The 26,046-nt window shown below is 46.3% G+C and overlaps 1 protein-coding gene across 8 annotated transcripts in view; it reads left to right on the top strand.

Moving 5' to 3' along the window:
• Nucleotides 1–26,046, top strand: part of TRAPPC12 (trafficking protein particle complex subunit 12) — a 106,966-nt gene that overhangs the window by 23,947 nt on the left and 56,973 nt on the right. For 4 of the 8 annotated variants that reach the window (XR_010149223.1, XM_001153001.6, XM_009441945.5 and 1 more), the window contains exons 4-5: nt 19,459–19,572; nt 22,086–22,224. The exons of 2 other annotated variants lie outside the window; for them this stretch is intronic. Coding sequence is in view for 5 of the 6 variants with exons in the window: in XM_001153001.6 (XP_001153001.4) it covers nt 19,459–19,572; nt 22,086–22,224 (253 nt within the window). In the remaining variant the exon portion in view is untranslated. The remainder of the gene's footprint in view (nt 1–19,458; nt 19,573–22,085; nt 22,225–26,046) is intronic. 2 more of the 8 variants (XM_054677665.2, XM_009441946.5) reach the window with 1 other exon arrangement.

Genomic DNA, 26,046 nt, shown 5'->3' with positions numbered 1-26,046 from the left:
TAGCGCGTGGCTCAGTCCCAGCTCAGAGGCAACTGTCTTTTGTGTGAAAACAGTAATATGTAAATCACTTACTTGCAAGAAGACTACAGTGAAGTTCAGAAGAAAATAATCCCAGTTCCTTTTTTGTTACATCACCTCTGCCTCTGTATTTGAAAGTGAGGTATAGCCTGTCCCCATTCTGCCAGAAATGACTGATGTTTGTGAGGCTGAAATGCTGAGCCAGGAGAGGAGTGATTTCTTGATCTTTAACAGTAGCATTTAACAAAGTAACAAAATTTTTTCCTTAATTGACTAGTTCTCTTGAATTCAGACAAATCCTTATTATGTGTGGTTTTGTGACTTCTGTGACACTTTAGAAGCTTTCCTGGGTTCAGTATGGATTGGGGGCTGCCTGCTACGCTGACCGGGCCACCTGGAACCCCTTTGCCTGGGGCCTGGCTCCCGGCTGTGATGACCCAGATCGCGGTTGTGTGAGGGCCTTTCCGAAGCATGGGCGGGGGCTGTACTCTGCTGTGAGGTCGCGCAGGGACATCGTGCCCTGGGTTACTGGATTTTCTAGTCCCTCTCTTCTGATTTTAAACTTCTCTTTGACTTTCTACTTTCTAGTGTTCTATTGTCAGCAGATCTCTTGCTTCCTAAGAGAGCCTAAAGGAAAAAAAATAGAATCCTCCCCATTTTACTCAAAAGTCAGTTTCTTATATTCTTCTCGATCTTGATTGTTAACTTCCTTTGATCCCTGATCTTTTTCCCAAAAAAATCTTTTTTTGGAGTTTTGCCCAAAAAGCCTGTTTTTGAGAAAGTACCGAACATTGGCAAAGCAGCCTTAGTTACTTGGATTTTATCCTGACTTCATTATATGCATGAACTGGGAGGTGACATGTCATCAGTGTCAATAACAAATGCTGTAACTTGGGGGAGACAGAGCCAACCTACAAAAATTAAAAATCTGTAATAAACACCGTGACAGTCAGGAAGCATGTCTTGTTCACCAGTGCATCTGAGGACCCAGCACGGTCAGGCACAGAATGAGTACACGGCGTCTTCTTGAGTAAATAAAGGGATGAGGGAATGAATAGATAAGAGAACCCCCAGTCGGTAAGCTACTCTTTTGATAAAGAAGTAGCGTCAGAATGTTGGGTTTAAAGAAATAGAGAAGGAGCTCATACAACAGGATAGAGCGGGGGGCGGTTACGGGGGAGGGGGCGCAAAGAGTGAGGAGATGAAACCACATGAAGATTAGTCTGGAGAAAGATGGAACGTTTCTTCCTCTGCAATGACAGAAAAGGAAAGGAAGGATTTGAAAGGAATGAAAATCAAATCCAGCACATTTTCAAACTGTGATTCTGAGAACTCTCGGGTTCCAGGGAGGGACCTTGGGGTGACTGGGCATGGCCTGCGGAGGTGACTTGGTAGGGCCAGTGTCAGGCAGAGCATTTCAGCAGGGTCTACTTTATGTAGAAGTCTCTCTTGAGATGTCTTTTTTTGGGGGGTGGGGGTAAAGGTGGATGAATTTTACTATTTAAAAATTTGAAAAACTAACATAGTCCAAAATGCCCACTTTGTAGATTAGAACACTAAGATCTACAAAGGTGTAGAGGTTGGCCCCAAACAAATGTCCTTGCTCCTGTTACCAGTACCATCCCTACTGCCCCATGTCCCTTACACAGTCCGCACAGCCCAGCAAAAAGCACAGTTGCTGGTGGTGGTTTTGCTCATTGACTACCTCCCACCAAATGACTTAGTATTTCTGAACCGTCGGATCTACACACCGTGGGAATTATGCTTTTCAATACAGCTTCTAGGACTGGGTTGTATCCAGGGGTAGGATTTCCCATGAGAAGACCTTATATCTGATGGGATTCAAACAAACAAGTTCTCACTTGTGTTTCTTAGTGTATTCATTGAGCAAACACATATTAAGCCTCTTCTCTTTCCAGCAATAACAATAAAGGTTGCTAAGCTAGTGCTCTTGCTCCGTGAAGTTCTGCCTTCTTAACCATTTATGGGATTTACTCAGATTTAGAAGTGCTATTCTATTATTTTTAATTTACTTATTGCTAACTTGAAGCTCATACACTATTTTTAAAAGAAGTATATATTCCAGATTCACAAATTTATTGTAACTCTTATGATTCTTCATCAGTGTCTTCAGACACAGACACAAATTCAGCTGCACTCCTAACCCACGGCAGTGAAGTTTCTCTTTTCTCTCCTCATGCCCTGCATCCACTTCCCATAGAGAAGCTGCTTGTACTACATCTTGAATACCAGTTCCCACAACCCTGCTTCTGTAACTGGCGGGAATCCCGAGAGCTCCAGCATGAATCCCTCAGGCCTCTTGCCCCAGAGCAAAGTTCCCAGCTGTTCCCTGACTTGCAGAGACTGAAGGACCCTTCCAGACTCAGAGAAGCCAAACCTTCCCCAGAGACGCTTCCCTCTCCTCCTTCCTCTGCACCACGCTCCCCAAGCTGTGGAACTGTCACTCACATGGTCACGCAACATACACACACAGGTCTGTACTCATTAACTCGGAGTAAGCGCAAAAACCCAGGCAGAGACCCTCTCCTAAAATAGAAGCAGGAAATTATCTTAGGTGTAGGTGTTTGCTGTCTGAATCCTTCTGGTAGCCTGTGAACCACTGGAAACTATCCTCCCCAAATTGCCTTTCTTCCCCACGTCCTTTACCGTACAGAAGCGTGTCCTCAAAAAGGTAAACAAGCATCCCTTGCTTACCTTCACACATCACACCAAGTTGAAATGTGAGTCAATGTCAGTCGAATGCTTCTTTGAGTTTCTTTTACCAAAGTGATTCTGTAATTATTTCTATGATTAGAAAGCTTTGGAGAGGAGAGAGATGGAGATACTCTTTTTTAAAGGGGAAGAAACAGCTAATTTGTAAGTATCTGTATCCTTTATAATTTGCTAATGCAGTTACGGATCTCCAGGGTGGCCGTTTCCCTGGCCCATGCTCTGTTCCCAAGGGTGTGGGCGTGGCCCCTTGGTTTGGCCTTGGGGAAGCTGCTGTGATGTATCGTCTTGAGGCAGGAACTGAACTGGCAGCATGACAGGGCTTTATAATAATGGGTTTAAAAATCACACACAAAGCCATGCATGTTAATTATAATTAATTTTTTCTACAGGCTATTTTTTATCCTCTTTGATCGTTCCTGTTATTAATAAATATATACAATGGTTTGATGTGTTTCATACGTTGGAAATACTTGAGACCATCAGAAATTTTATTAACAGGCCTAACAAGGGAGCTTACGTAAGGTGAAAAATGTATTTATGAAAGGATCTTTACCTTGCCCTGGTATTTTAATTCTAGTGTGTCCTAAAATAATTGGTGTTGTCTTTAAGGCAGCCAGGAAAGGGTTTTTGAATTATTTTCCTAAGTTATGTCAGAGTTTCCTAAGATTGTAATTTACAGGGAAATGGATGTCACAGCCTGGGAGAAGGACGTGTTAATCACTTTAATGGTATCATATGTAGAGGTAATAATTCCCTTTGAGTCTTAGATGGAGAAAAGTTATGTACATGCCATTAGTTACTTGAGTGATTTTTATTAGACTATTTTTCTCATCATTTGGAAATTGTGTAATGCCTACGTTCAGTTTTTCAAATAGACCCTGTATCATACTCCTAGCAAAAAAAAGTAAAAGTAATTTTTATCTAAAATCTTTATCTCATATCAGACTAACTTCATTATTAGAATTTTACATGTCATGTACAGTAATTATGAGATTTTCATAAGATTTCTTTCACAAAGTTTAAAGTTTTATGTGGTATACTTTAGATTCTGATTTTAAAAATAGTTTCTTTGCTTCATATTTCTGACATCTATCATTGAAAATAGAGGAGGGGGGAGGCCGAGGCGGGCGGATCACGAGGTCAGGAGATCGAGACCATCCTGGCTAACACGGTGAAACCCCGTCTCTACTAAAAATACAAAAAATTAGCCAGGCGTGGTGGCGGGCGCCTGTAGTCCCAGCTACCCGGGAGGCTGAGGCAGGAGAATGGTCTGGGAGGCAGAGCTTGCAGTGAGCCAAGATCACGCCACTGCACTCCAGCCTGGGCGACAGAGCAAGACTCTGTTTCAAAAAAAGAAAAAAAAGAAAAAGAAAATGGAGGAGGGCCACCAGGAAGGGGAATAAGGTGGAAAATAATAAGATAAAAATAGCAAAAAACACACTAAGAAAATAAGCAATTATAATTTCAAATAGCAGACGGCATGCGATCATAAGAACTGGCTCTGGCTCTCACAGTAGCCACAGTCACATCCCACCTTGGAAGGATGTGCTGGTTCCTCCTGGCCGGTCGTCCCCTCTCCAGCATTTGTCCATTAACCAAGAGCCCTGGCTCTGCTAGTTCCACATCACCTCTTGGACAAGTCTGAAGATCAGAATGCTGAGGCTGTGCTCTGCCGAGGCTGGTAAAAATAAACCTCCAAACACGTGTGCTTGACATGTGTGGCCAAGGAAATGTCTACCGTGCCTCCAGTTGGAGGCTTGTACCAGGAGAAACACTTAAGAGGAGGGAAGCGGACAAGCCTATCACACTGGCAGCACCAGTTAGTAAGGGTAGGCAGCACACATTGTTGATGCGAACGTGAATTGTCTTGCAGAGCAATTTAACAATAGCTAATAAAGCTGGCCGTGGTGGCTCACACCTGTAATCCCAGCACTTTGGGAGGCCAAGGTGGGTGGATCGTTTGAGCCCAGGAGTTCAAGACCAGCCTGGGCAACATGGCAAAACTCCGCCTCTACTAAAAGTACAAAAATTAGCTGGGCGTGGTAGCACACGCCTGTAGTCCCAGCTACTTGTGGGGCTGAGGCAGGAGGATCACCTGAGCCTTGGAAGGTTGAGGCTGCAGTAAGCCATGATCGGGCCACAGCACTCCTGCCTGGGTGACACAGTAAAACCTTGTCTCAAAAAAATTTTTTTAAAAAATAATAATAACAATAAAGTACATGCTTTGTATAACTTTTGACTCAACAATCCCACTTTCAATTATATACTTTAGAAAAACTTGTACATGTGTGTAAAAAGACATTCAAGAATGTTTGCTGCTGTATTACTTATGTTACTTAGCCAAAAATTATATTAAAAATCTTAATATTCAATATCCAAAAGAAGAGAATTATGCTATATGCAGTTGATCGGGCAACACAGTGTGACCTGACCAAGCTCACTCTGTGCCGCCCTGGATGTCCCACACGTGCACCTGTTCCCACACACGCTCCTTTCCTGCCCTGCGCGGCCCGCTGCGGCACAGAGCTCTGTGCACCGTGGCTCCTGAGCCCTGCCCGGCCAGGGGCAGTCTCCTGGCGGCTGTGATCCTCTTGCTGAGGCTGCCACAGCTGTCTTGCAGCCCAGTCTCCTCTGGTGCCATGCCCTGGGCACATCACTGTCCCCTGCTCACAACTTTGCAAAAAGTTAAGACTCTCTTCAGAAACTCCTGTGACCATGCAGTAGCCATCATGTCCTGCCAGGCCCCCGACAAAGGATATGATAGCAAAGCCTGGCCTCAGCGAGGAGAGACAGTTACGGTCTCAGTTGATCTCCTTTGGTGTGAACAAAAATATTCCTGTGCCTAGAAATGTTTTTGAAATACAAAGTAAACGGGAACTATAGACAAATATTTTATATTCTCTTATCAGAAAAAATCACCATTTGGGAAAGTATAAATTGTAAATGGTAAATAACGTGTTTTCTTCTCTTTTTTTCCTTTAATGTTTTTCTAAATGATTATACAAAGAAAATCATCTGGCTGGGCACAATGGCTCATGCCTGCAATCCCAACACTTTTGGAAGGCTGAGGTAGGAGAATCAGTTGAGTCTAGGAGTTCAAGATCAGCCCGAGCAATATAGTGAGACCGCTTTATCTACAGATAATTTAAAAATTAGCCTGATGTGGTGGCACGCACCTGTAGTCCCAGCTACTCGGGAAGCTGAGGTGGGAGGATTGCCAGAGCCCAGGCGGTGGAGGCTGCAGTGAGCCGTGATCGCACCACTGCACTCCAGACTGGGCAACAAAGCAAGACTTTGTCTTTAAAAAAAAAAAAAAAAAGAGGAAGAAATGAAAAAATCCTGTTTCTGTTCCCTCTACTGATGCATCTGACTCTCACACCACATCTAAATTAGAGATGAAGGGGCTCTCTCAGTCACCTCTGCCCTGAATTGCAGTGGGGGCTCTCCCCAGCTGAGGTGTGAGGCTGGGTCTGGGCCTTGCCCCTTTGCTCCCCACTCCGTGTCCCCCAGCAGGTCTGCCAGTGCCGAGCCCTCTGCGCCTCCACCTGGGAGATGCAGGTGGAAAGGGCTGCCCAGACTCTCTCTGCCGCGTGCTCTTTTGTGTTATCGTCTCAGGGAATTGGGTTGTTCTGACTCCTAGAAAATTGGCTCTCGGGTTGGTGTAAGTTTGTGTAGATATGACTGCATGTCATTTATAGACCAATCGATATTAACCAGTAAATTGCTCACTCTAATAGTGCACACTTAATCAATAGCAGCAATTATCCAAGTAAATCTTTCATATTCAGTCATCTGTGGGAAAATTATATTGGGAGAAACTGTAACAAGAGCATAAACATTTCTGCTTTCTATTTTCAGTCAGGAAAGAAGCCACTTTTTAAAAGATTTACATTTCCCAAAGAAATGAATAATTAAGATGGTAGGCATTTGCTTTATTTTTAATAGTTGTGATCTAGTGTGAGACATAGAAAATAAGTCTTAGAATATGAAATCATGGCAAAAGCTGAAGGCTTTTTATATGATATGTTTTACTATTTTTAATCATTTATGGAGTACTTTATATTTGCAAAGCCCTTGCAAATAATTTTATTACACATGTAAATGTTTGATTGGTGGCGAGTATCTATATATAGTGGGTATAAAATGAGATGGAAGCCTTTACTGTAAAATATTTCTTACTTGTTTAAAAAATACGTAAGTATCCATAATCAGATCTTCCCGTTGATATGTTTTTGTGCCCACACAAATTCAAATTGCCTTTGAGGTCCATCAAATAGATAACAAATTGAGGGCCAGGCGTGGTGGCTCATGCCTGTAATCCCAGCACTTTGGGAGGACGAGGCAGGCAGATCACGAGGTCAAGAGATCAAGACCATCCAGGCCAACATGGCGAAACCCCGTCTCTAGTAAAAATACAAAAATTAGCTGGGCGTGGTGGTGCACGCCTGTAGTCCCAGCTACCAGGGAGGCTGAGGCAGGAGAATGGGTTGAACCCAGGAGGCGGAGGTTGCAGTGAGCCAAGATCACGCCACTGCACTTCAGCCTGGCGACAGAGCGAGACTCCATCTCAAAAACAAATAAAATGAAATAAAAAACAAATTGAGTTCACTGGGCTTTGTGTGGCATCACAGAATTGAACATCAGGAGATTCCATATCTACTGTATCAAAATCCTTTTGTTTTTCAGAAAAACCCAAAACTTTGCTTATGATTTAGCTGCTATACTTAGTAGTAACTTACACCTTCCATACTTGTTGTGAAAATGCTGTATTATTTCAACCAGCCTGAATTTGGTTCCTGCATGTCAGCACTGTTCTAGGTACAGAGACTGAGGGCGTCACTGTGTGGAGAGAAGTGACATGCACACGGTTGATTTCTGACAGGCCAGGACATCAAAGCGCTGTCTGCATGAGTGCTGATCCATCATTATTTTTTCATTCACAAAACTCTTTTTCCACCCTTCACAAATAGCAAGTTCCTGTATCTAAAAGAGAAAAGAAAAACTGAAAAAAAGATTGCTTATATAACCACTGTCCTTTTACATTTTAGTGTATGTGTTATACGTATGTGTGTGCATATCTATACTATACATAGTGTGCATGTATGAAGATGGAGATACATGTTTGTGTATATATGCTTAGGCACAAAATTCATATGCTTCTATCAATTTGTGTCTTTTTATTATGTATTATATATTTAGCATTTCCCCATATAAAAGGGTCTTTAAAAACATTTTAATAGCCACATAATCTGAAGTTATTGTAAATAATCTTAAGATGAACTGTCTTATACAGAATTCTACATATGTGATTATTTCTTTAGGATAAGTCTTAGGAGGAGAATTCTGAAGTCAAAGGCTGTTCATAAATACTCCCCATTGTCGTTCAGAAGGTCATTCCAGGTTATGTTTTCCACAGCACCTGAGTGCACTGGCTGTAGCATCTCCTTGCCTATCCTGACTTGTATCTTTTTTTAAAAAATTTCTAATTTTTTTAGGCTAACAATGACATTTGCTTTTTATTTGTTTTGCTAGTGAAGATCAACTCACTAGTAAATTATAATTTGCATTTCTTTGATTACTAGTGTGGTTAATTAAGCATTAGTTTATTCTTGTACTGTCTTCTTGTAGTGCTATGAATTTACTGTCTGTTCCACAATTTTTTTGCATGCCAAGTGCCACACTAAAGAAATGCTTTTAGAAATTAAAAAATTTTTGCAACCTACTCATCTGACAAAGGGCTAATATCCAGAATCTACAGTGAACTCAAACAAATTTACAAGAAAAAAACAAACAACCCCATCAAAAAGTGGGCGAAGGACATGAACAGGCACTTCTCAAAAGAAGACATTTATGCAGCCAAAAAACACATGAAAAAATGCTCATCATCACTGGCCATCAGAGAAATGCAAATCAAAACCACTATGAGATATCATCTCACACCAGTTAGAATGGCAATCATTCAAAAGTCAGGAAACAACAGGTGCTGGAGAGGATGTGGAGAAATAGGAACACTTTTACACTGTTGGTGGGACTGTAAACTAGTTCAACCATTGTGGAAGTCAGTGTGGCGATTCCTCAGGGATCTAGAACTAGAAATACCATTTGACCCAGCCATCCCATTACTGGGTATATACCCAAATGACTATAAATCATGCTGCTATAAAGACACATGCACACATATGTTTATTGCGGCATTATTCACAATAGCAAAGACTTGGAACCAACCCAAATGTCCAACAATGATAGACTGGATTAAGAAAATGTGGCACATATACACCATGGAATACTATGCAGCCATAAAAAATGATGAGTTCATATCCTTTGTAGGGACATGGATGAAATTGGAAACCATCATTCTCAGTAAACTATCGCAAGAACAAAAAACCAAACACCGCATATTCTCACTCATAGGTGGGAATTGAACAATGAGATCACATGGACACAGGAAGGGGAATACCATACTCTGGGGACTGTGGTGGGGAGGGGGGAGGGGGGAGGGATAGCATTGGGAGATATACCTAATGCTAGATGACGAGTTAGTGGGTGCAGCGCACCAGCATGGCACATGTATACATATGTAACTAACCTGCACAATGTGCACATGTACCCTAAAACTTAAAGTATAATAAAAAATAAAAAAAAAAAATAAATGAAAAGAAAAAAAAAAAAAAAGAAAGAAATTAAAAAGCAATGCATTAGATGCGGCCACTGCCCCAATGAGCTAAAGGAGAAATAGGAATTAAGAATAGGAAGGTTTCACCATGAGCAGGAAAGGCACCATTAAGATCAGGTTTGAGGCTGGACATGGTGGCTCACACCTGTAATCCCAGCACTTTGGGAGGCCGAGGCAGGTGGATCACCTGAGGTCAGGAGTTTAAGACCAGCCTGGCCAACATGGTGAAACCCCATATCCACTAAAAATACAAAAATTAGCCGGGCGTGGTGGTGGGCGCCTGTAATCCCAGTACTCAGGAGGCTGAGACGGGCGAATTGCTTGAACCCAGGTGGCTGAGGTTGCAGTGAGCCAAGATCGCGCCACTGCACTCCAGCCTGGGCGACAACAGCAAAACTCCGTCTCAAAAAAACAAACAAAAAGATCAGGATTGAGGTTGGTTTGAGGGTGCTCATCTTGCAATGAGCAAGTGCAGGTGAGCTCTGACTGGAGCAGGGGCGTGTGAGGGCTCGGCGACACAGAGCAGCCAGCTACACCTTCATCTAGAACGGATTCATGTCATCTCCAACTCCAGGGTGGCCAGCTGAAGACTGGGCCATCATCTGTTCCGAATCATTGATATGATTTTGTTTCCTATGACCTGTTCTGTTGTTTTAGACCTGGTCAGCACACTCACAACTTCGATGAAATTAGGAATACCTTTCACACAGAGCTAGGCACATAAGTTGATAAGTACAACCTGAAAAGGCCCAACTTAGCCGTGAGTGGACATAAATAGGAGTTGTATTACCACAAAAGTAAGGAAAATATACCATGTACAGAGATCTTGTTCATTTATTATACAAAATAAATGGTGGTCTTTGCTCCCAAAGACCCTTCCAGAAGAAAACAGTTGAATACTTTTAGTGCAGAAGGACAACTCCGGGTTACTGGTAGAACTTAAAAACTTTTATTTACAGTTTCTCTTCTTAACTGTTTATAACTTTTGTTCATAAAAACTGGCAGTTTCCTTTGTCTAACCACTGCGTACCCTCTTTCTTTAGGACTCTGGTTTTTCTGTTGCTTTTTGTACTGCTTCCATTTGTGATAGTCAAAAAAGTTGACTCCTTGGACATCAAGGGAATATGGTCTTGGTTTCTTTTATCCTGGGACAGCTAGTCATAGTAGTGGCAAAGGATTATCTCGTTATCTTCATTACTCATTGTCATCCCAGAGAACCTTGATGAAGAGCTTTTAGATAAAACATGAATAGAGTGTCATTCAGCCAGTTCCGTAGCACCAGCAGCTCTTGTTGAATGGTGTTCGGTTAGTGAACAGTTTTATAGTTTCTGAAAAGGTGACACACGTTCAATATCAAATTAACAAATAATGTGTACGTGAGTGTGATTGAATATCATGCAGCCATTATAAATCATGTCCCAAGAAAATATTTGAGGATATAAGAAAGTTTTGAGTAAATGATACAAGACACTGTATGTTTTTTTAAAAAAAGATGACAAGGATGCATCTGAGAATACTGTACCATTGTCCACAGTTGACTTTCTTTTTTCACTTCATACTTACTGTTTGTACTATTCCACAGTGTGCACAGGGATGAGGTGGTAGATGGGGGTGTTAGCTAACTCTGTTGAAGCAGCTAACCTGCCTGACAATACTGTAAGTGTTCAAAAGGTGTCAGTATGCGTAATCATCTCACCAGCACCCGCCACCTTAGCCTGCTGTTTCTGCTGTATCCTCTCAGTTAGCTTACGATAGTACCCATTTGCCCTGGCCAGAATCCAGGACTTTTACCTCCTAAATAATTCATATGAGTGTTTGTCTCCTCCACCCTGCCCCTCCCCTCCTGTGCTAGTTCAGGCCTTGTTTCCTTGTGACTTGTTCACTAAGCCAGCTCAGTATCCTTTTTATTCACGTAATACCCCCCAAAGAATTAGAAAACTAGGTACCCCTCACACATTTTTAAGCTATCTAAAATGTTTTATCATAAATTTAAATGGTTTCAAAGGATATAATTAATTTTTAGCACATAGTATGTTGCATATGTGATTTAATTATATTTCCATCAGCAGTAGGACTGCAGATTCAGCTCATTCAGTTTGGGAAATGTGACCCACTTGGCAGCCAGTACCCATCGTAACCAGTCACTCAAACCAGGCACGTGTGATCTCAGAAGAAATCTCACTTCGTCGTGTGATCCAGATAAGCATGGCAGTGGGGTCCTGGCAGCAGTCACTCCACTCTGGATTTAGTCCTTAGAATTCATTCTCTCCCCTCAAAGCCCCCCGGGTTCCTGTCCTCCCCCCTGCCGCCACCCTGGGGTCTGCCACTCTGGGGTCCAGCCTCTAGCTCCAGCTCCAGCTCAGCCTCACCCCCACCATCCCCCTGACCCCATCCCCCAGCTGTCCCCGCTGTGCAGTGCCTTGAACGTGCTCTGCCATGTGTCGGCCCGTTTCCTGAATCCTCAGGCATCAGTGCCTCACAGAGCTGTGTGCCAGCAGTGTCCTCACAGAGCTGTCAAGCGTGTCCATGCCGTGCCGCTTGTGCCTCTGCCCCGCGAGGGACACCATTCCCCGTCGTTGACGTGCATTCGTCTTGTTCATCGTGCGAGACTCCCCACCCCTGTGCCACCGGTCTCAGTGTCTCCCACACTGGAGTGTCCGTATTTCATAAACACACGTATGTGTGCATGCATGTATTTCTTATGGACATCACGTACGTTGGCCCTTCATATCTACAGGTTCCGCATCCACAGATTCCACCACCCGCAGTTGGGAAACACAGTGAGGTGTGCACAGCAACCTTTCAGCTGTGGTTGGTTGAATCCACGCGTGTGGAACCTGCAGATACGGAGGACCAACCAAGGACTTGAGCAGTCATGGATTTGGTATCCCAGGGGTCCTGGAACCGGTCCCCGGCAGATAGAGGGTCTGCTGCTTGTGTGTATGCATGTGTGTGTATGTACAGACAGTCCCCAACCTCCGTGGTTTGACTTAAGATTTTTCAACTTTATGATGGTGCAAAAGCGCTCCCCTTTCGGTGGGAACTGTGCTGTGAGCACCCACGTGCCATTCTGTTTCTCACTCGCAGTGAATTCAAGAAATGACGTGAAATGTCCAACACTTTATAAAGCAGGCCTTGTGTTGGCTGATTTTCCCAACTGCAGGCTAATGTAAGTGTTGTGAGCATGTTTAAGGTAGGCTAGGCTATGCTGTGACATTCAGTAGGTTAGATGGTGCATTCACTTCTTTTCTTTTCTTTTCTTTTTTTTTGAGACAGAGTTTAGCTCTGTGGCCCAGGCTGGAGTGCAGTGGTGCGATATCCACTCACTGCAACCTCTCTCCCAGGTTTAAGTGATTCTCCTGCCTCAGCCTCCCAAGTAGCTGGGATTACAGGTGCTCATCACCACACCTGGCTAAGTTTTGTATTTTTGGTGGAGCTGGGATTTCACCATGTTGGCCAGGCTGCTCTCCAACTCCTGATCCCAGGTGATCCACCCAGCTCAGCCTCCCACAGTGCTGGGGTTACAGAAGTGAGCCATCGTGCCTGGCCTGCATTCACTTCTTTTTTTCTTTTTTTTTTTTTTTTCTTTTTTTGAGGCAGAGTCTTGCTCTGTTGCCCAGGCTGGAGTACAGTGGTGCGATCTCAGCTCACTGCAAGCTCTGCCTTGCAGGTTCACACCATTCTCCTGCCTCAGCCTCCCAAGTAGCTGGGACTGTAGGCGCCCACCACCATGCCTGGCTAATTTGTTGTATTTTTAGTAGAGGCGGGGTTTCACCGTGTTAGCCAGGATGGTCTCAATCTCCTGACCTCATGATCCGCCCCCCTCAGCCTCCCAAAGTGCTGGGATTACAGGCGTGAGCCACCACGCCTGGCCCACTTATTTTCATCTCAAGATATTTCTAACTTACAGTGGGTATGGATGGAGCATCTGTGTCTGTCTTGATGCACTGGTAGCCATTTGTTCTGTATGACTGTCCCTCATACCAAATTCATCTTTGTACTCCTGTAGCCTGACTTAGGACATACCTCCTCTTAGGTGCTTAGTAGATGCTTCTTAAGTGAGGGAGTGACTGGGTGCTTCTGTTAATATCAGTATGAACAGAGAGCTAAGCCTGCCCCGCCAGCCCAGCCTGCCTTAAGGGCTGTCTTGTAACAGCTTCGCCTCACAGGCATTCGCACCGTGACTTCCACAGGTAGGTTTCTTTATTCCTTCCCCAAAACATCAGGGGCATTCTGTGAGCTTTCCTGTGTGTCCGCAGGGGCAGTTCTGTCCTTGGAAGCTGAGAGCAGAAGCACTGCAGGGCCCCCAGGCCACTTCCTAGGCACACCCCTACCCCTTCACTGTGCCCTCCCCCTACCCCTTCACTGTGCCCTCCCCCTGCCCCTTCACTGCCCTCCCCCTGCCCCTTCACTGTGCCCTCCCCCTGCCCCTTCACTGTGCCCTCCCCTGCCCCTTCACTGTGCCCTCCCCCTGCCCCTTCACTGCCCTCCCCCTGCCCCTTCACTGTGCCCTCCCCCTGCCCCTTCACTGTGCCCTCCTCCTGCCCCATCACTGCCCTCCCCCTGCCCCTTCACTGTGCCCTCCCCCTGCCCCTTCACTGTGCCCTCCCCTGCCCCTTCATTATGCCCTCCCCCTGCCCCTTCACTGTGCCCTCCCCTGCCCCTTCACTGTGCCCTCCCCCTGCCCCTTCACTGTGCCCTCCCCCTGCCCCTTCACTGTGCCCTCCCCCTGCCCCTTCACTGCCCTCCCCCTGCCCCTTCACTGTGCCCTCCGCCTGCCCCTTCACTGTGCCCTCCCCCTGCCCCTTCACTGTGCCCTCCCCCTGCCCCTTCACTGCCCTCCCCCTGCCCCTTCACTGTGCCCTCCCCTGCCCCTTCACTGTGCCCTCCCCCTGCCCCTTCACTGTGCCCTCCCCCTGCCCCTTCACTGTGCCCTCCGCCTGCCCCATCACTGCCCTCCCCCTGCCCCTTCACTGTGCCCTCCCCCTGCCCCTTCACTGTGCCCTCCCCCTGCCCCTTCACTGCCCTCCCCCGCCCCTTCACTGCGCCCTCCCCCTGCCCCTTCACTGTGCCCTCCCCCTTCACTGTGCCCTGCTGGGCAGCCTTCCTGGGCTGCAGGGCAGATGCTCTGTGGTACCTGCTCCCGCTCCTCTCAGGAAGGCCTTCCTCTCCCTCTCTGGGTCACCTCTCCCTGGCACATGCTTCTCCCAAACCTGCATCTCCAGTGTCTTCTCTCCTCAGCTACAACCTGCCATCTGCAGGTTTACCAGGCACTTTTCATGTGACTGTTCCACCATCTTGTCATTTTTTATATCTTCTGTCATTTTGTAAAACCCAGCTCATCTGCCTGCTGCGTCTCCATGTCCGGCCTGCCCTGGGTGGGTAGAGACAGGTTCGCGCCGTCCCTCAGATTTCCACGTTAGTGTTTTATTGGTTAGTTTGTTTCTGGGTCTCTCTCACCCTCTAGGGAGCAGCCACGGCTCCCCCCACCGCCCCCGCTGCCTGCTGCTCTCCTCCTGCCGGGCCAGGTGATGCAGCGTCTGACCACGTACGGTCTTTAGACTGCCCTAGTCGGTCTGTACACTGCAGCTGGATTCATTTTCCAAACATTTTATTTCAAAATACATTTCTCTGTTTAGAAGCACCCAGTTGCCCCTCTTGCCTGGAACTGAAATCTCACCATTGTGACCTGATATTGGAAACTTGCCCTGGCTTCTGGGACCTGGCCCTCTTCATCGGCCTTGTGTCCCCCGGAGCCTAGCACAGTGCCTGGTTCACAGCAGGCAGTCAGTAAATGGCCACTGAGTGAATGAATGAGGAAATGCAGATTCCGCCAACATTTACTCATCGAACTTCTTTGTTCTTCTTTCCACGAGAATTAAAACCTTAAGTTTCTCATTTTTAAAAATGGTCATTGGCCGGGCGTGATGGCTCACGCCTGTAATCTCAGCACTTTGGGAGGCCGAGGCAGGCAGATCACCGGAGGTCAGGAGCTCGAGACCAGCCTGGCCAACATGGCGAAACCCCGTCTCTACTAAAAATACAAACTTTAGCCGGGTGTGGTGGCAGGCGCCTGTAGTCCCAGCTACTCAGGAGGTTGAGGCAAGAGAATCACTTGAACCCAGGAGGCGGAGATTGCAGCGAGTCGAGATTGTGCCACCACACTCCAGCCTGGGCAATAGAGACTCTGTCTCAAAAAAAAAAAAACATTGTCGTAGTGGCAGGCACAGTGGCTAATGCCTGTAATCCCATAATCCCAGCACTCTGGGAGGCTGAGGTGAGTAGATCACTTCAGCCCAGAAGTTCAAGACAAGCCTGGGCAACATGGGAAAACCATGTCTCTACAAATACTCGCCTGCTTCTGCCACTCTGCACCATCAATATAAATAATAACTAATTCACAATAATCAGTCATGAAAGAATAAAATGGAAAACATGCCAAATGCAGGCCCCTGCTTTGTTATCACTGCATGCCATACACATAAAGTTCTCTGTCACGTGACTGCAGGAGCATCTCCATTCCTGTGCCTCGTCCTCAGGTATCAGTCGCAAGCCACTCACGGGCTGAAGTTAGCCCACAGTCCTCCTTGAAGTCAACAGAAATGAACTACTGAGCCACGAGGGGCCTAGACCTGGGATCCGCCAGCGTTTTCTGTAAAAGACCATAGAATAAACATTGTAGACTTCCTGGCCATACAGTATCTGTCCAGCTCCTCAGCTCTGCTGTGAATGCCCAGCTCTTCCATGGTAGCACAGAACCTTATCATCGTGCAGGTGCACACGAGGCTGGGCTCTGGGTTCCTGTGAGCTCTGCCTACCAACTCAGGCAGTAGGGGGTGGGGGGCGTCCAAAGGATGTGCAAAGATTGCCAGCACCAGGCCCAGCTGCTGGAACATCCTCATAGCTTTACTCACGTCTACACGGACGCCTTAAGTTCACCCCATCAGTGCAGGGAGACTGGGGCCTTCAAATGTGATGACACGACACTGCTGTGGCCTGTGCTCTTGGAAGCCTGCAAAGGCCAGCACACCCGACCCTCCTCTGCCTCACCTCCTGTGCCACCCCATCCTCACCTGCTTCCCCAGCCTCCCCTCATCCACACCTGCTCGGCCCCTACTCCACCGCCTCCCTCCGGCCCGCTGGTCCTTACTGCATCCCCTCAGGCCCTGCACCCTGCCCTCTGCTCCCTGTGCCCCCCATGCCTGCTCTCGCCTTGCTTTGCACACATTCTGTCCTCTTCTAGGGTCTCCGCCCCCTCCCCCTCCCTGATTAACTCCTGCCTGTCCTCACTGTAGGTCATGTCCTGAGGGAAGAGGGCCCCAGCCTTTCTAGCAGGAAAGGCCAGAGCCTTAGGCCTAGGGAACCAGGAAGGGAGCAGTTATTAGTTGCCCCTGGATACAGAATCTGCCTAGATGCATATATAGAACTGGTTCAGACTTGGCACAATCTCTTTCCCTCTCACTCTTTCACATTTGCAATTCAAAGAGAATATACAGAGCCATTTGTATTATATAAAGTGATTATTGCATTGAATTTAGACTAGAAAAGGCATTTGGAGATCGTTTTAGTAAATTATCTTAACCAATCTAAAAATACTTCTGAACTGTCAACCAGAACACAGAAATCCTGTATTACTTGCTGTAGTCTGGACAGTTTGGGGAAACGTGGCACCGATCTCATCTTCACCGTCGATCAGTGGTTCTCTGACTTGGTCCAGTGGCCGCACACCAGCTAGTGAAGAAAACCACAGACTCCAACTGCACTGTGTACGCTCTGGTTTCCTCATTTCCAAAAAAAAAAAAAAAAAAAAACAATCTACAAGATAGAGTTTAAGAAATCTCGTTTGAGTTGCCCTGCTAATATTTGCAGCTCGCTGGTGGGTGCCGTGGAGGCCAGTACTCACCGTCAGGCTGTGGCAGGTACAGTGAAAGGAAAAACTCCGTGAGAGAACGGTGGAAAGTTAACCTGAGAGTGAAACACATGCCAGTTAGAGTGGCTGAAAAATAGCATGGACAACACCAAGTGCCACGGGACGTGCAGCCGTGGGACCCCTCACTGCTAGGGAAGGCAAGATGGTGCGGCCACTTAGGAAGACAGCTTGGCGGCCTCCTACAACAGTAAACATACTCTTACGTACAACCCAGCAATCCAGTTACTGCATTACGCTCCTGGATATTTCACCCAGTTATGCCGAATGCTTATATCCACACAAGAATCTGCCCAAAGATGTTGATACCAGCTTTATCCGTAGTTGCCAAAAACTAGAGGCAACCAAGGGGTCCTTCGATAGGTCAGTGGGTAAACACACTGGTAATGTGGACAGTAGGATGTTCAGCATTTAAAAAAAAAACAACTATCAACCCCTCAGAAGACCTGGAGGAAACTGAGATGCCTGCAGCCCAGGGATGGCTGGCGGCTTGCAGCAGGTCACATGGCTACTCAGGCTTAGAGCCTGGCCTGTCTGAAGCTCAAGGCCCAGCACCCGTTCCTTCCCTTACACATAGAGTTTCACTAGGCACGCACACGCTGACTCTGGATTGATGGAGAAACAGTTTGGGAATTTTTAACAGCATCGTTCACATTTTTAATGCCTGCCTCCTGCCTGGCACTGTGCTCAGCACTTTCATGTATCTTCTTTAATTGTCACATCTGTGAGGTGGGACAGATGACCTCAGCTCTGTAAACTCAGCCATTGCTGAGCCTGCAGTGTGAGTGTGAGGCCACATGTCAGAGCCCCGGAAGACACAAGCCCCACTCTCCTGCCTTCAACACAGCCCCCCACACTGCCACTGTGGCTGGAATTGGAGCAGGTCGTTAGCTCCTGCCTGAGGAAGCCCAAATAAAGGACTGCAGAACAACTGTAGTGCAAAGCTGAGACTCATTGCCCTCCTAGGCGTTTCATGAGCAGGCCCTGAGTTCTCTGTGTCCCAGCGTGGAGTGCAGGAGGTGTGGAAAGGGAGTAGTGCATGTGTGAGTTAGTATACAGAAGAAGTGTGTGGCAGGCTCTACCACACATTTTTAAAATATGTAAACTCCTAAACTTCTTGTCAGAGAAGCGCTTGGCATGCACACAAAATCATTTAGCTAATTCTTGAGAAACATATTGTTTAATTGTCTGTCTCCCTTGCTAGATCATACCACTAATGAGTGCTCGTTCACTAACCTCCCCGCCAGCCTTGCAGTCTCTGTCAGGCAGGAGGTACTTAAAGCATGTTTATTGACTGGCTGCAGAAATGAGGACATCTACCGTATTCAAAGATAGTGCCCGTTACATTGAGAAAAGACAGAGTGAGCATCCACTTTTAGCTTCTTAAAAGGTTTAAACATTCTGATCTTATTTTCCCATTCATTTGCCTGATGGCCATCCTTTCTGTATTGCACAAGGGCAAAGATAAACACAAGAGTCTGTATGAATCAGCCAGTGTGTCAGTACCAGCCAGCCTTTCCATGTTGAAGCCGTAACGTTAAGTGATGTGAAAGTATACTGTGCATTGCCACACGGGCCTGGAACATGTTGTGTTCACCCAGTTCATTGATTTTTTCATATTGATAAATTAGAATTATGAACATATAAAGCCAGTTATTTTAGAGTCATATGCAAATCTTACAGATACAAATAAATATGTCCAACACATAGCATAAAATTTCCTTATTGATTTTAAATTGACAGAAATCTTAAGATAATCTTGCTAAAAAGGAAACCAGTCATATAGATTGAGAGATGTGCGGAGCTTTCCAATAAAAAGCCTCTTCCCGATGTTCTATCGGTTGTTAAATTGTAATGTTTTTATGATTTGATCGGCTTGAGCTGTACCTCACGCTTGGCTCTCTTATTGCCTAATTACACATGCAGCGTTGACAAATGGCATGCCCCTCCGTGCCGTCAGCACACTGACCTTGTCACCATTACTAACGGCTGGCTGGCGCTGCTTCCAGCAAGGTGAGCAGCTGTGGCCAGTGGCTATGCGTTTGGGTCATGGATTCCACCATGCCTTGCATGTGTGTTTGGTCACATGTTCTGCCGTGTCTTGCAGAGCTGCAGAAACTGGAGGGCAGCAGTGGACCTGTGCGGACGTCTCCTCACAGCCCACGGCCAGGGCTACGGCAAGAGCGGGCTGCCCACCAGCCACACGACAGATTCACTGCAGGTGAGAACACCTTTCAGGTGCTGGAGTTTAACCTGGCTTATCACAGTTTGGGGACATGGACAGGACCATGGCCTTTCATGCCAATAACAAAAAGTATATTTTCATATCCTGCTTCTTTCTCTCCTAATTATATTGTATATACTATACTGGGGCACTGGAATTCTCACTTCGGCCCGTCAGGACGCCTCTGCGCCCCAGAAGCACGCTCACAAGTGCCCACACTCAGTCTCACGGTGGAACCGGCATGGCTTTGGGTCAGCAGGTGGGTTCGCCTCACAACTGGCAGTAGCAACTGGCCTGTGCGGGGCTCTGGGGCGTGTCTGGGCCCGGTAGGAAACAGTGACAGGAGCAGTTGGTTCTGTCCACCCCAAGGATGGAGGGTCCATGTGCCATTTGCTCCTCCTGGTATATCACTTGCTCTGAAATTTAAAAAAAAAGAAAAGGGAATGCACAAAATAGACTTGTGAACAAAAGGAAACTCATCTGAGAAGAAGGAACAGCTGCAAATGTTGATACATTCTTACCTTTCCCTGGGGAGTTTTTTAACTGTTCTTCTAGCTTGCATGGGAATCCCCCAGGACTAAACAGATCACCAGATCCTTCAGAACTGTGATGAGCTTTTGAAAGGAGCAGCTCTGGGGAGCCCTGACAGCTTAGCTATTTCCAGCAGGCTCCTTCTCCTTCTCTCTCTTCCCCCAAGAGCCGACAAGAAGAGCCGCTCTAGCTTTAAATGTACTTTCCCCCATCACCTCTCCATCCATTGGTTTGCCAAATCTTAGGCTGTTTTCCTATCATTTCTCTCCAACCCACCACCACCCACAGTTCGAGCTCTCATTGCAGTGTTGCTTTGGCCTCTTATATGAACTTAGTTCAAGTTTCTTTATTCACATTCATTCCATAAACTACCTCCAAAAAAGCACACTTTTGATCATCTCACTTTCCTGCTGGAAAACTGTGCCCAGCGCAGTGGCGCATTGACTGTAGTCCCAGCTACTGGGGAGACTGAGGCAGGAAGATCACTTGGGCCCAGGACTTCTGGGCCGTAGTGCACTTTGTTGATCAGGTGTTGGCACTAGCTCAACACCAATATGGTGACCTCCCTGGAGCCAGGAACCACCAGGCTGCCTAAAGAGGGTGAACCACCCTCCTTTCCAACTAGGTCTGAAACGGAGCTAGTCAAGATCTGGATAGTTTCCCATTGCCTACCATGTGAAATTTCATCTTCTCGTGTTGTATGCAAACCCTCAGACCATGACAGGCTATGTGTACACTATGGAATGGTTAAATCAAGCTAAATTGCATGCATTGCCTCGCATGCCTTTGTGTGTGTGTGTGTGTGTGTAATGAGAACACTGAAAATCTGTCTTAGCAATTTTTAGTATACATTGTAACTGTGTCACCACGTCGACGATAGATCTCTTGAGCTTATTCCTTGCGTCACTGGATTTTGTTTCCTTTGACTAACATCTCTCAAACCTCCCCTGCCCGGCCCTCCTCCCCACCCGCAGCCCCGGCACCCGCCATCTACTCTGCTTCTGTGAGTTCAGTGTTTTCAGATTCCATGTGTAAGTGAGGTCACACGGTGTTTGTCTTTCTGTGCCTGGCTTGTTTGTCTAACGTCATGTCCCCTAGGCTCATCCACAGCACAAACGACGGGATTTCCTCCATGAAAGCTGAGTGGTATTCCACTGTGCGTCGTGCCACGTTCCTTTATCCATTCATCCTTCAGCGGACACTTAGTGAAATTCATTCTTCTCATCAGTAAAGTCAGATCCAATTAGGTCTTTTCTGAGGTACCCTTTTAATCCTAAGTCTCTGGCTCTGCAGCTGTCTAATGCAAATTCCCACCATTTTCCTGAATGTACCCCTGAGAGCACACTGTGCTCTCTCGTATGTTGTGTTTTGTCCACTCTGTACCTTTGTCCTTACGTTCCCTGAACCAGCAGACCCTTCCTTAGCCTGTGGCCCCTTGAAATTCCGCAGCCCTGAGAGCTGCCCTCAAACACAACCCATCCCTGCGCTTCGTCTCCTTCCTGCTCCCGTTCCTGCCGTCATTCCCCCGCCCTCCACTAGGTGGCGCATTCCTTTGGTGCCTTTTCATTTTCATGACACCTAGCACAGTGCTTTGCACACAGACCTGCTCAGTAAGCACTGTTTACTTATTGAGTAAACAATTATGTAAAATCATTCACATTGTTATTAAGCTCAATAGTAATTTCTTCTTAGAGACAGGGTCTCGCTATGTTGCCCAGGCTGGACTCAGACTCCTGGGCTCAAGCAATCTTCCCACCTCAGCCTCCTGAGTAGCTGGAACTGCAGGCATGAGGCATCATGCCCAGCTTCAAGAGTAATTTTTTAAATACGATTGTGTAAATATGCAAAGATAGAAAGTTAGGTTAGCCCTTATTTTAATATATGAGAAATTAACCTCTAACACCAACTCATAAGGAATAGCAAATTCTGAACTGGATATATGTAGATAACCTATTGTTTCCACTGTATTTTGTTTTTAGCTCTGGTTTGTCAGGCTGGCACTGCTAGTGAAGTTGGGCCTTTTCCAGAATGCTGAGATGGAATTTGAACCCTTTGGAAATCTTGATCAGCCAGATCTTTATTATGAGTACTACCCGCACGTGTACCCTGGGCGCAGGGGTAAGGCCATGGTATTTAATATTTGTACATTTGTATGTGTGTCGCTCTGGTTTGCTTTGATTTATACATAATTTCATAGCCTCAGTTTTCCTTATTTATCCAGTCTTGAAAAATCAGATAAGTACCTAGCAACAAGCCTTGACTTACAGAATGCTCCCACTCCGATTTACCGAAACACTGACCTGGAGGTGCTCCCTGGTGCGTCTGTTTGTACATTTAGCAGCTACGTGTCAAGCACCTGCTCTGTCAGGGCAGCATGATTTGGTGCAAGGGCCGGGTAGTAGACGTCTGAGCTGCGCTCCACAGGGAAGAGCCGTCCCATATCGGGACCTGGCGCACAGAGATGCAGAGCAGTGGAACCAAACGTGTCCGTGCATATGGCACACGCCGTGACATTTTCCGTTTGTCTCTATTCTGATTTAATTTATTTTAAAAATCTGGTTGTGGTTCACCGTTTGGGTCACGGTCACGACCATTGTTTGGAAAACACTAGGCTACAGCATAGGGTAGTTCTAGGAGAGTGACAAGAAACCACCAGTTGGGAAGGGAGAAGGGCGGGTTACGGAGAGCCTTCTGCAGCACTGGGAGCCTTGTGCAGTGTGCGTCTCTTGGTGGAGAACCTCATAAATATGTTTGAAGCCTCTCATGTGTTCTTAAATAGAAAACAGTCCTGGCAGGATGTCTTGTGAGGGCAGTGTAAGCAGCTATTGAAAGCCCACGCCCTGTTGTCAGGCATCCCCAGTTACATCCTGCTTCCCCCATTGAATCGCGTAGCCTTGGAGGAGTTATCTGACATCTCTGTGCCCCAGTGTCCTTATTGGTAAAACAGAGATGCCAATCCTCCTTGCTGCCTGGGTTGTCCTAAAGATCAAATGATGTCACGTGTAAGTTGCTTGGAATAATGGCTGCTATCTAGTACCAACTGTATTTGCTGGTTTTCTTACTCTCTTCCGAATGTATCAGTAACATGGGAAAGTCTCGCACTGCCGCATTTTGCAGGCTCGATTGTCAGCATTTGTTGGCTGCAGCAGTGGAGCTACAGAGAATGGTCCTAGTTGTCAGGAAATGCAGAGCCTGATTGGAGGTAGAAAATATTTAAAACCAGTGGTACAAGAGATGCAAAGGCCTGATTAATAATAAAATAATAATTCCTATAGAAGTCTCAGAAAATTTAAATAAACATTCTATTGAACTTGGTTGATACTAGTAGGTAAATAGATGAACTAAAAAGGCTAGAAGTAAAAACAAATCTTTGAACTTCTTTGTGTGTTGTTTTTTTGGTTAAAACTCAGCTCTGTTTCTTTGGAGGGGCATAGGAACGAATGTAGACGCCGGCTTTCTTTATTCCCCATGCTCTCTCCTTTATCATCTTTACCTTCCTGCAAGTAGGACGGGCGGGAATTGGTCCATATTACTCTGAGTTATCCCAGAATTGATGGAGATTTTTATCATTTTTAGTATAAAGTGTTTTTTGACCTTTAGTCTCACTGGTATTAAAATTGTTTCTTCCTTCTGACTAAGGGAATTTGCCCCTTGTGGAAAAGAAAAAATGGGAAGGGTAACTTTTAATAACTAAAATAGGGCATAAATCAAAGAGATTGTCTTGATGGAGCTGGCTTGATTTCATGGAAGTGAACCAACCAAGCTAGGTAGCCACAGAGTCAAGAAGGACCAGCAACACCACTATCACTCTCGGACGTAGGACTCTGTGTCATCCAGGGACGTAGACGCCAGTCCTTAATGTGTAACACTTCCTGCCCACCCACTGGCCTGTCCAGTCCTGCTGGCCTTCCACATGACCAGGAGGAACAGACCAAAGCCAGGACCGCTTGAGGGTTCGTGTTCAGGAGCTCTGTCTGCTGTGGCCTGGCCAACAGGTGGAGGAAGTGGGGCCAGAGGAGTCTCGGGAACTTGCTGAAGGGCCCTCACTGGCGTTGCTGGCCAAGCAGGCCTTCTGTCCCCAGGAGTCTGGCTTTTGCAGCCATGGGTTGGATAAAGATGTCTTTACCTCTTCCCTGGGGTATTTCTTCTCCCGCACTCCAGCCTGGAAGCTGCTCGGTGGTCGTGAGCACTGTCCTTGAGGAGCAGGGCTTTATCCATCCTCTCTCCCCCGGAGCAAGTCTCATCTACGTCCCTCCCAAAGTTCCGTCCAGTCCGCACGTAGGTGGTTCCCACATCCGCTCATGAGTTGGAGAGATACAGCCATGGCTGGTTGTTCAAGGGCTACTGTTCTACCTTGTAAATTAACTGGGCTCCCTGATTCTGTCGTGTCCCTTTCTTGTCTCCACTTCGTCGCCAATTTGAGGGTCATCCTTTCCGTGTAAGACCGAATTTCCAGCCCAAAAAGAATGGGGAGCCTGTCACTTGGTAGGTTGTGAAGAAAAGATGGAAAGGTTAAAGGCATTGTTAATTGGGGAAGTTTGAGGGTGTTTCTGTTTAATCAGTTATGCCTGGTAGCTATCATAGTCAAGAAACAGCTGTTTTCCTATTTCTCACACGGATCAGCCTTGTTTTCCCCCACCCCAGCATACATAAAACCATCCCTTCCCTCTGCCTGACTGCAGCCTGAGCATCGCCTCCAACCCCGCCCTCCCACGTGGTTCATAGTCCCGGGAGGGGGCTGGACCCAGGTCTGTGGGACTCTGCCTGGGCCGGGGACTGGAACTGGGACTGGACAGCTGGTGTTTTAGGCATTTTGTCTGCTGCTAACAGAAAACTCAGGGCATTGAGCACACAGGCCTTAATCGAAACCACCAGATACCCTGAAGCGCAGAGCTGCACCAAGTGCTCTGGTTTCTTTTCCTACTGAGGTCCGTGTGAATTATAGATTCAAAATGACTCCTCTTACAACACCTGCTTCTGAATTTATGACAGGTGTTTAAGAATGAGTGTGACTGAAAGGCAGATGTTTCCTATCATGACCAGGTAAAAATATCCAGCTTGGCTGGGTACAGTGGCTAATGCCTGTAATCCCAGCACTTTGGGAGGCCGTGAAGATCTCAAGATCTCTTGAGGCCAGAAGTTCGAGACCAGCCTGGCCAACATGGCAAAACCCCCATCTCTACTAAAAATACAAAAAATTAGCCGGACATGGTGGTGCACACCAGTACTACCAGCTACTCAGGAGGCGGAGACACGAGAATCTCTTCAACCCAGGAGGCGGAGGTTGTAGTGAGCCAAGATCATACCACTGCACTCCAGCCTGAGCGACAGAGCGAGACTCTGTCCCACAAAAAAAAAAAAAAAACAACAACAACAACAACAAAAAACTCCAGCTCCCATTGGTCTCTAACCTTTACCTTTGGCCATTCAGGAATGCCCAACATCGCCTTGTGTATCCTATTTTACAGTGTGCTGAAGACTCTGTGGCACTGTTTACCCATCTCTAAGGAGAGGATTTTGATGGAAATGACACTGAGTGCCCTTTAAGATAGCGAATGAAAATCTGTGGGTTTAGGTGGAAACTGCCTGTCATCTTTCCTCACTTTGAGGACACTTTTTCCTAAGGACGTTCAGTCAAGCCTAGAAAACATGCTTTGATTCTTCCTGAAATTAAATTGCATTGGTAAATGGATAAAGAGAAGACAGCAGCTACGCATCATTGAGAAGCTAATTTAAATTATGAAATAGACATAAATCATACATACATTTTAGCAAAAGCGTATTAACATTCATCCTCAATAATATGCTGGATGTTTACTAATTTTTCTTCCCATTTTGTGGTGTAACAAAGCATAAATGTAAGATTTTGATTCATTCACTTCATTTTCGCTTGCAATATATAAGCAGAGCAAGTTGTTAAAATGTGCTTTAAAAGGAGGC

The sequence above is a fragment of the Pan troglodytes genome, chromosome 12, assembly GCF_028858775.2.
Source record: "Pan troglodytes isolate AG18354 chromosome 12, NHGRI_mPanTro3-v2.0_pri, whole genome shotgun sequence".
NCBI lineage: Eukaryota > Metazoa > Chordata > Mammalia > Primates > Hominidae > Pan > Pan troglodytes.
The sequence above is the reverse complement of the archived record's forward strand: the minus strand, read 5'-3'. Positions and strand labels throughout refer to the sequence as shown.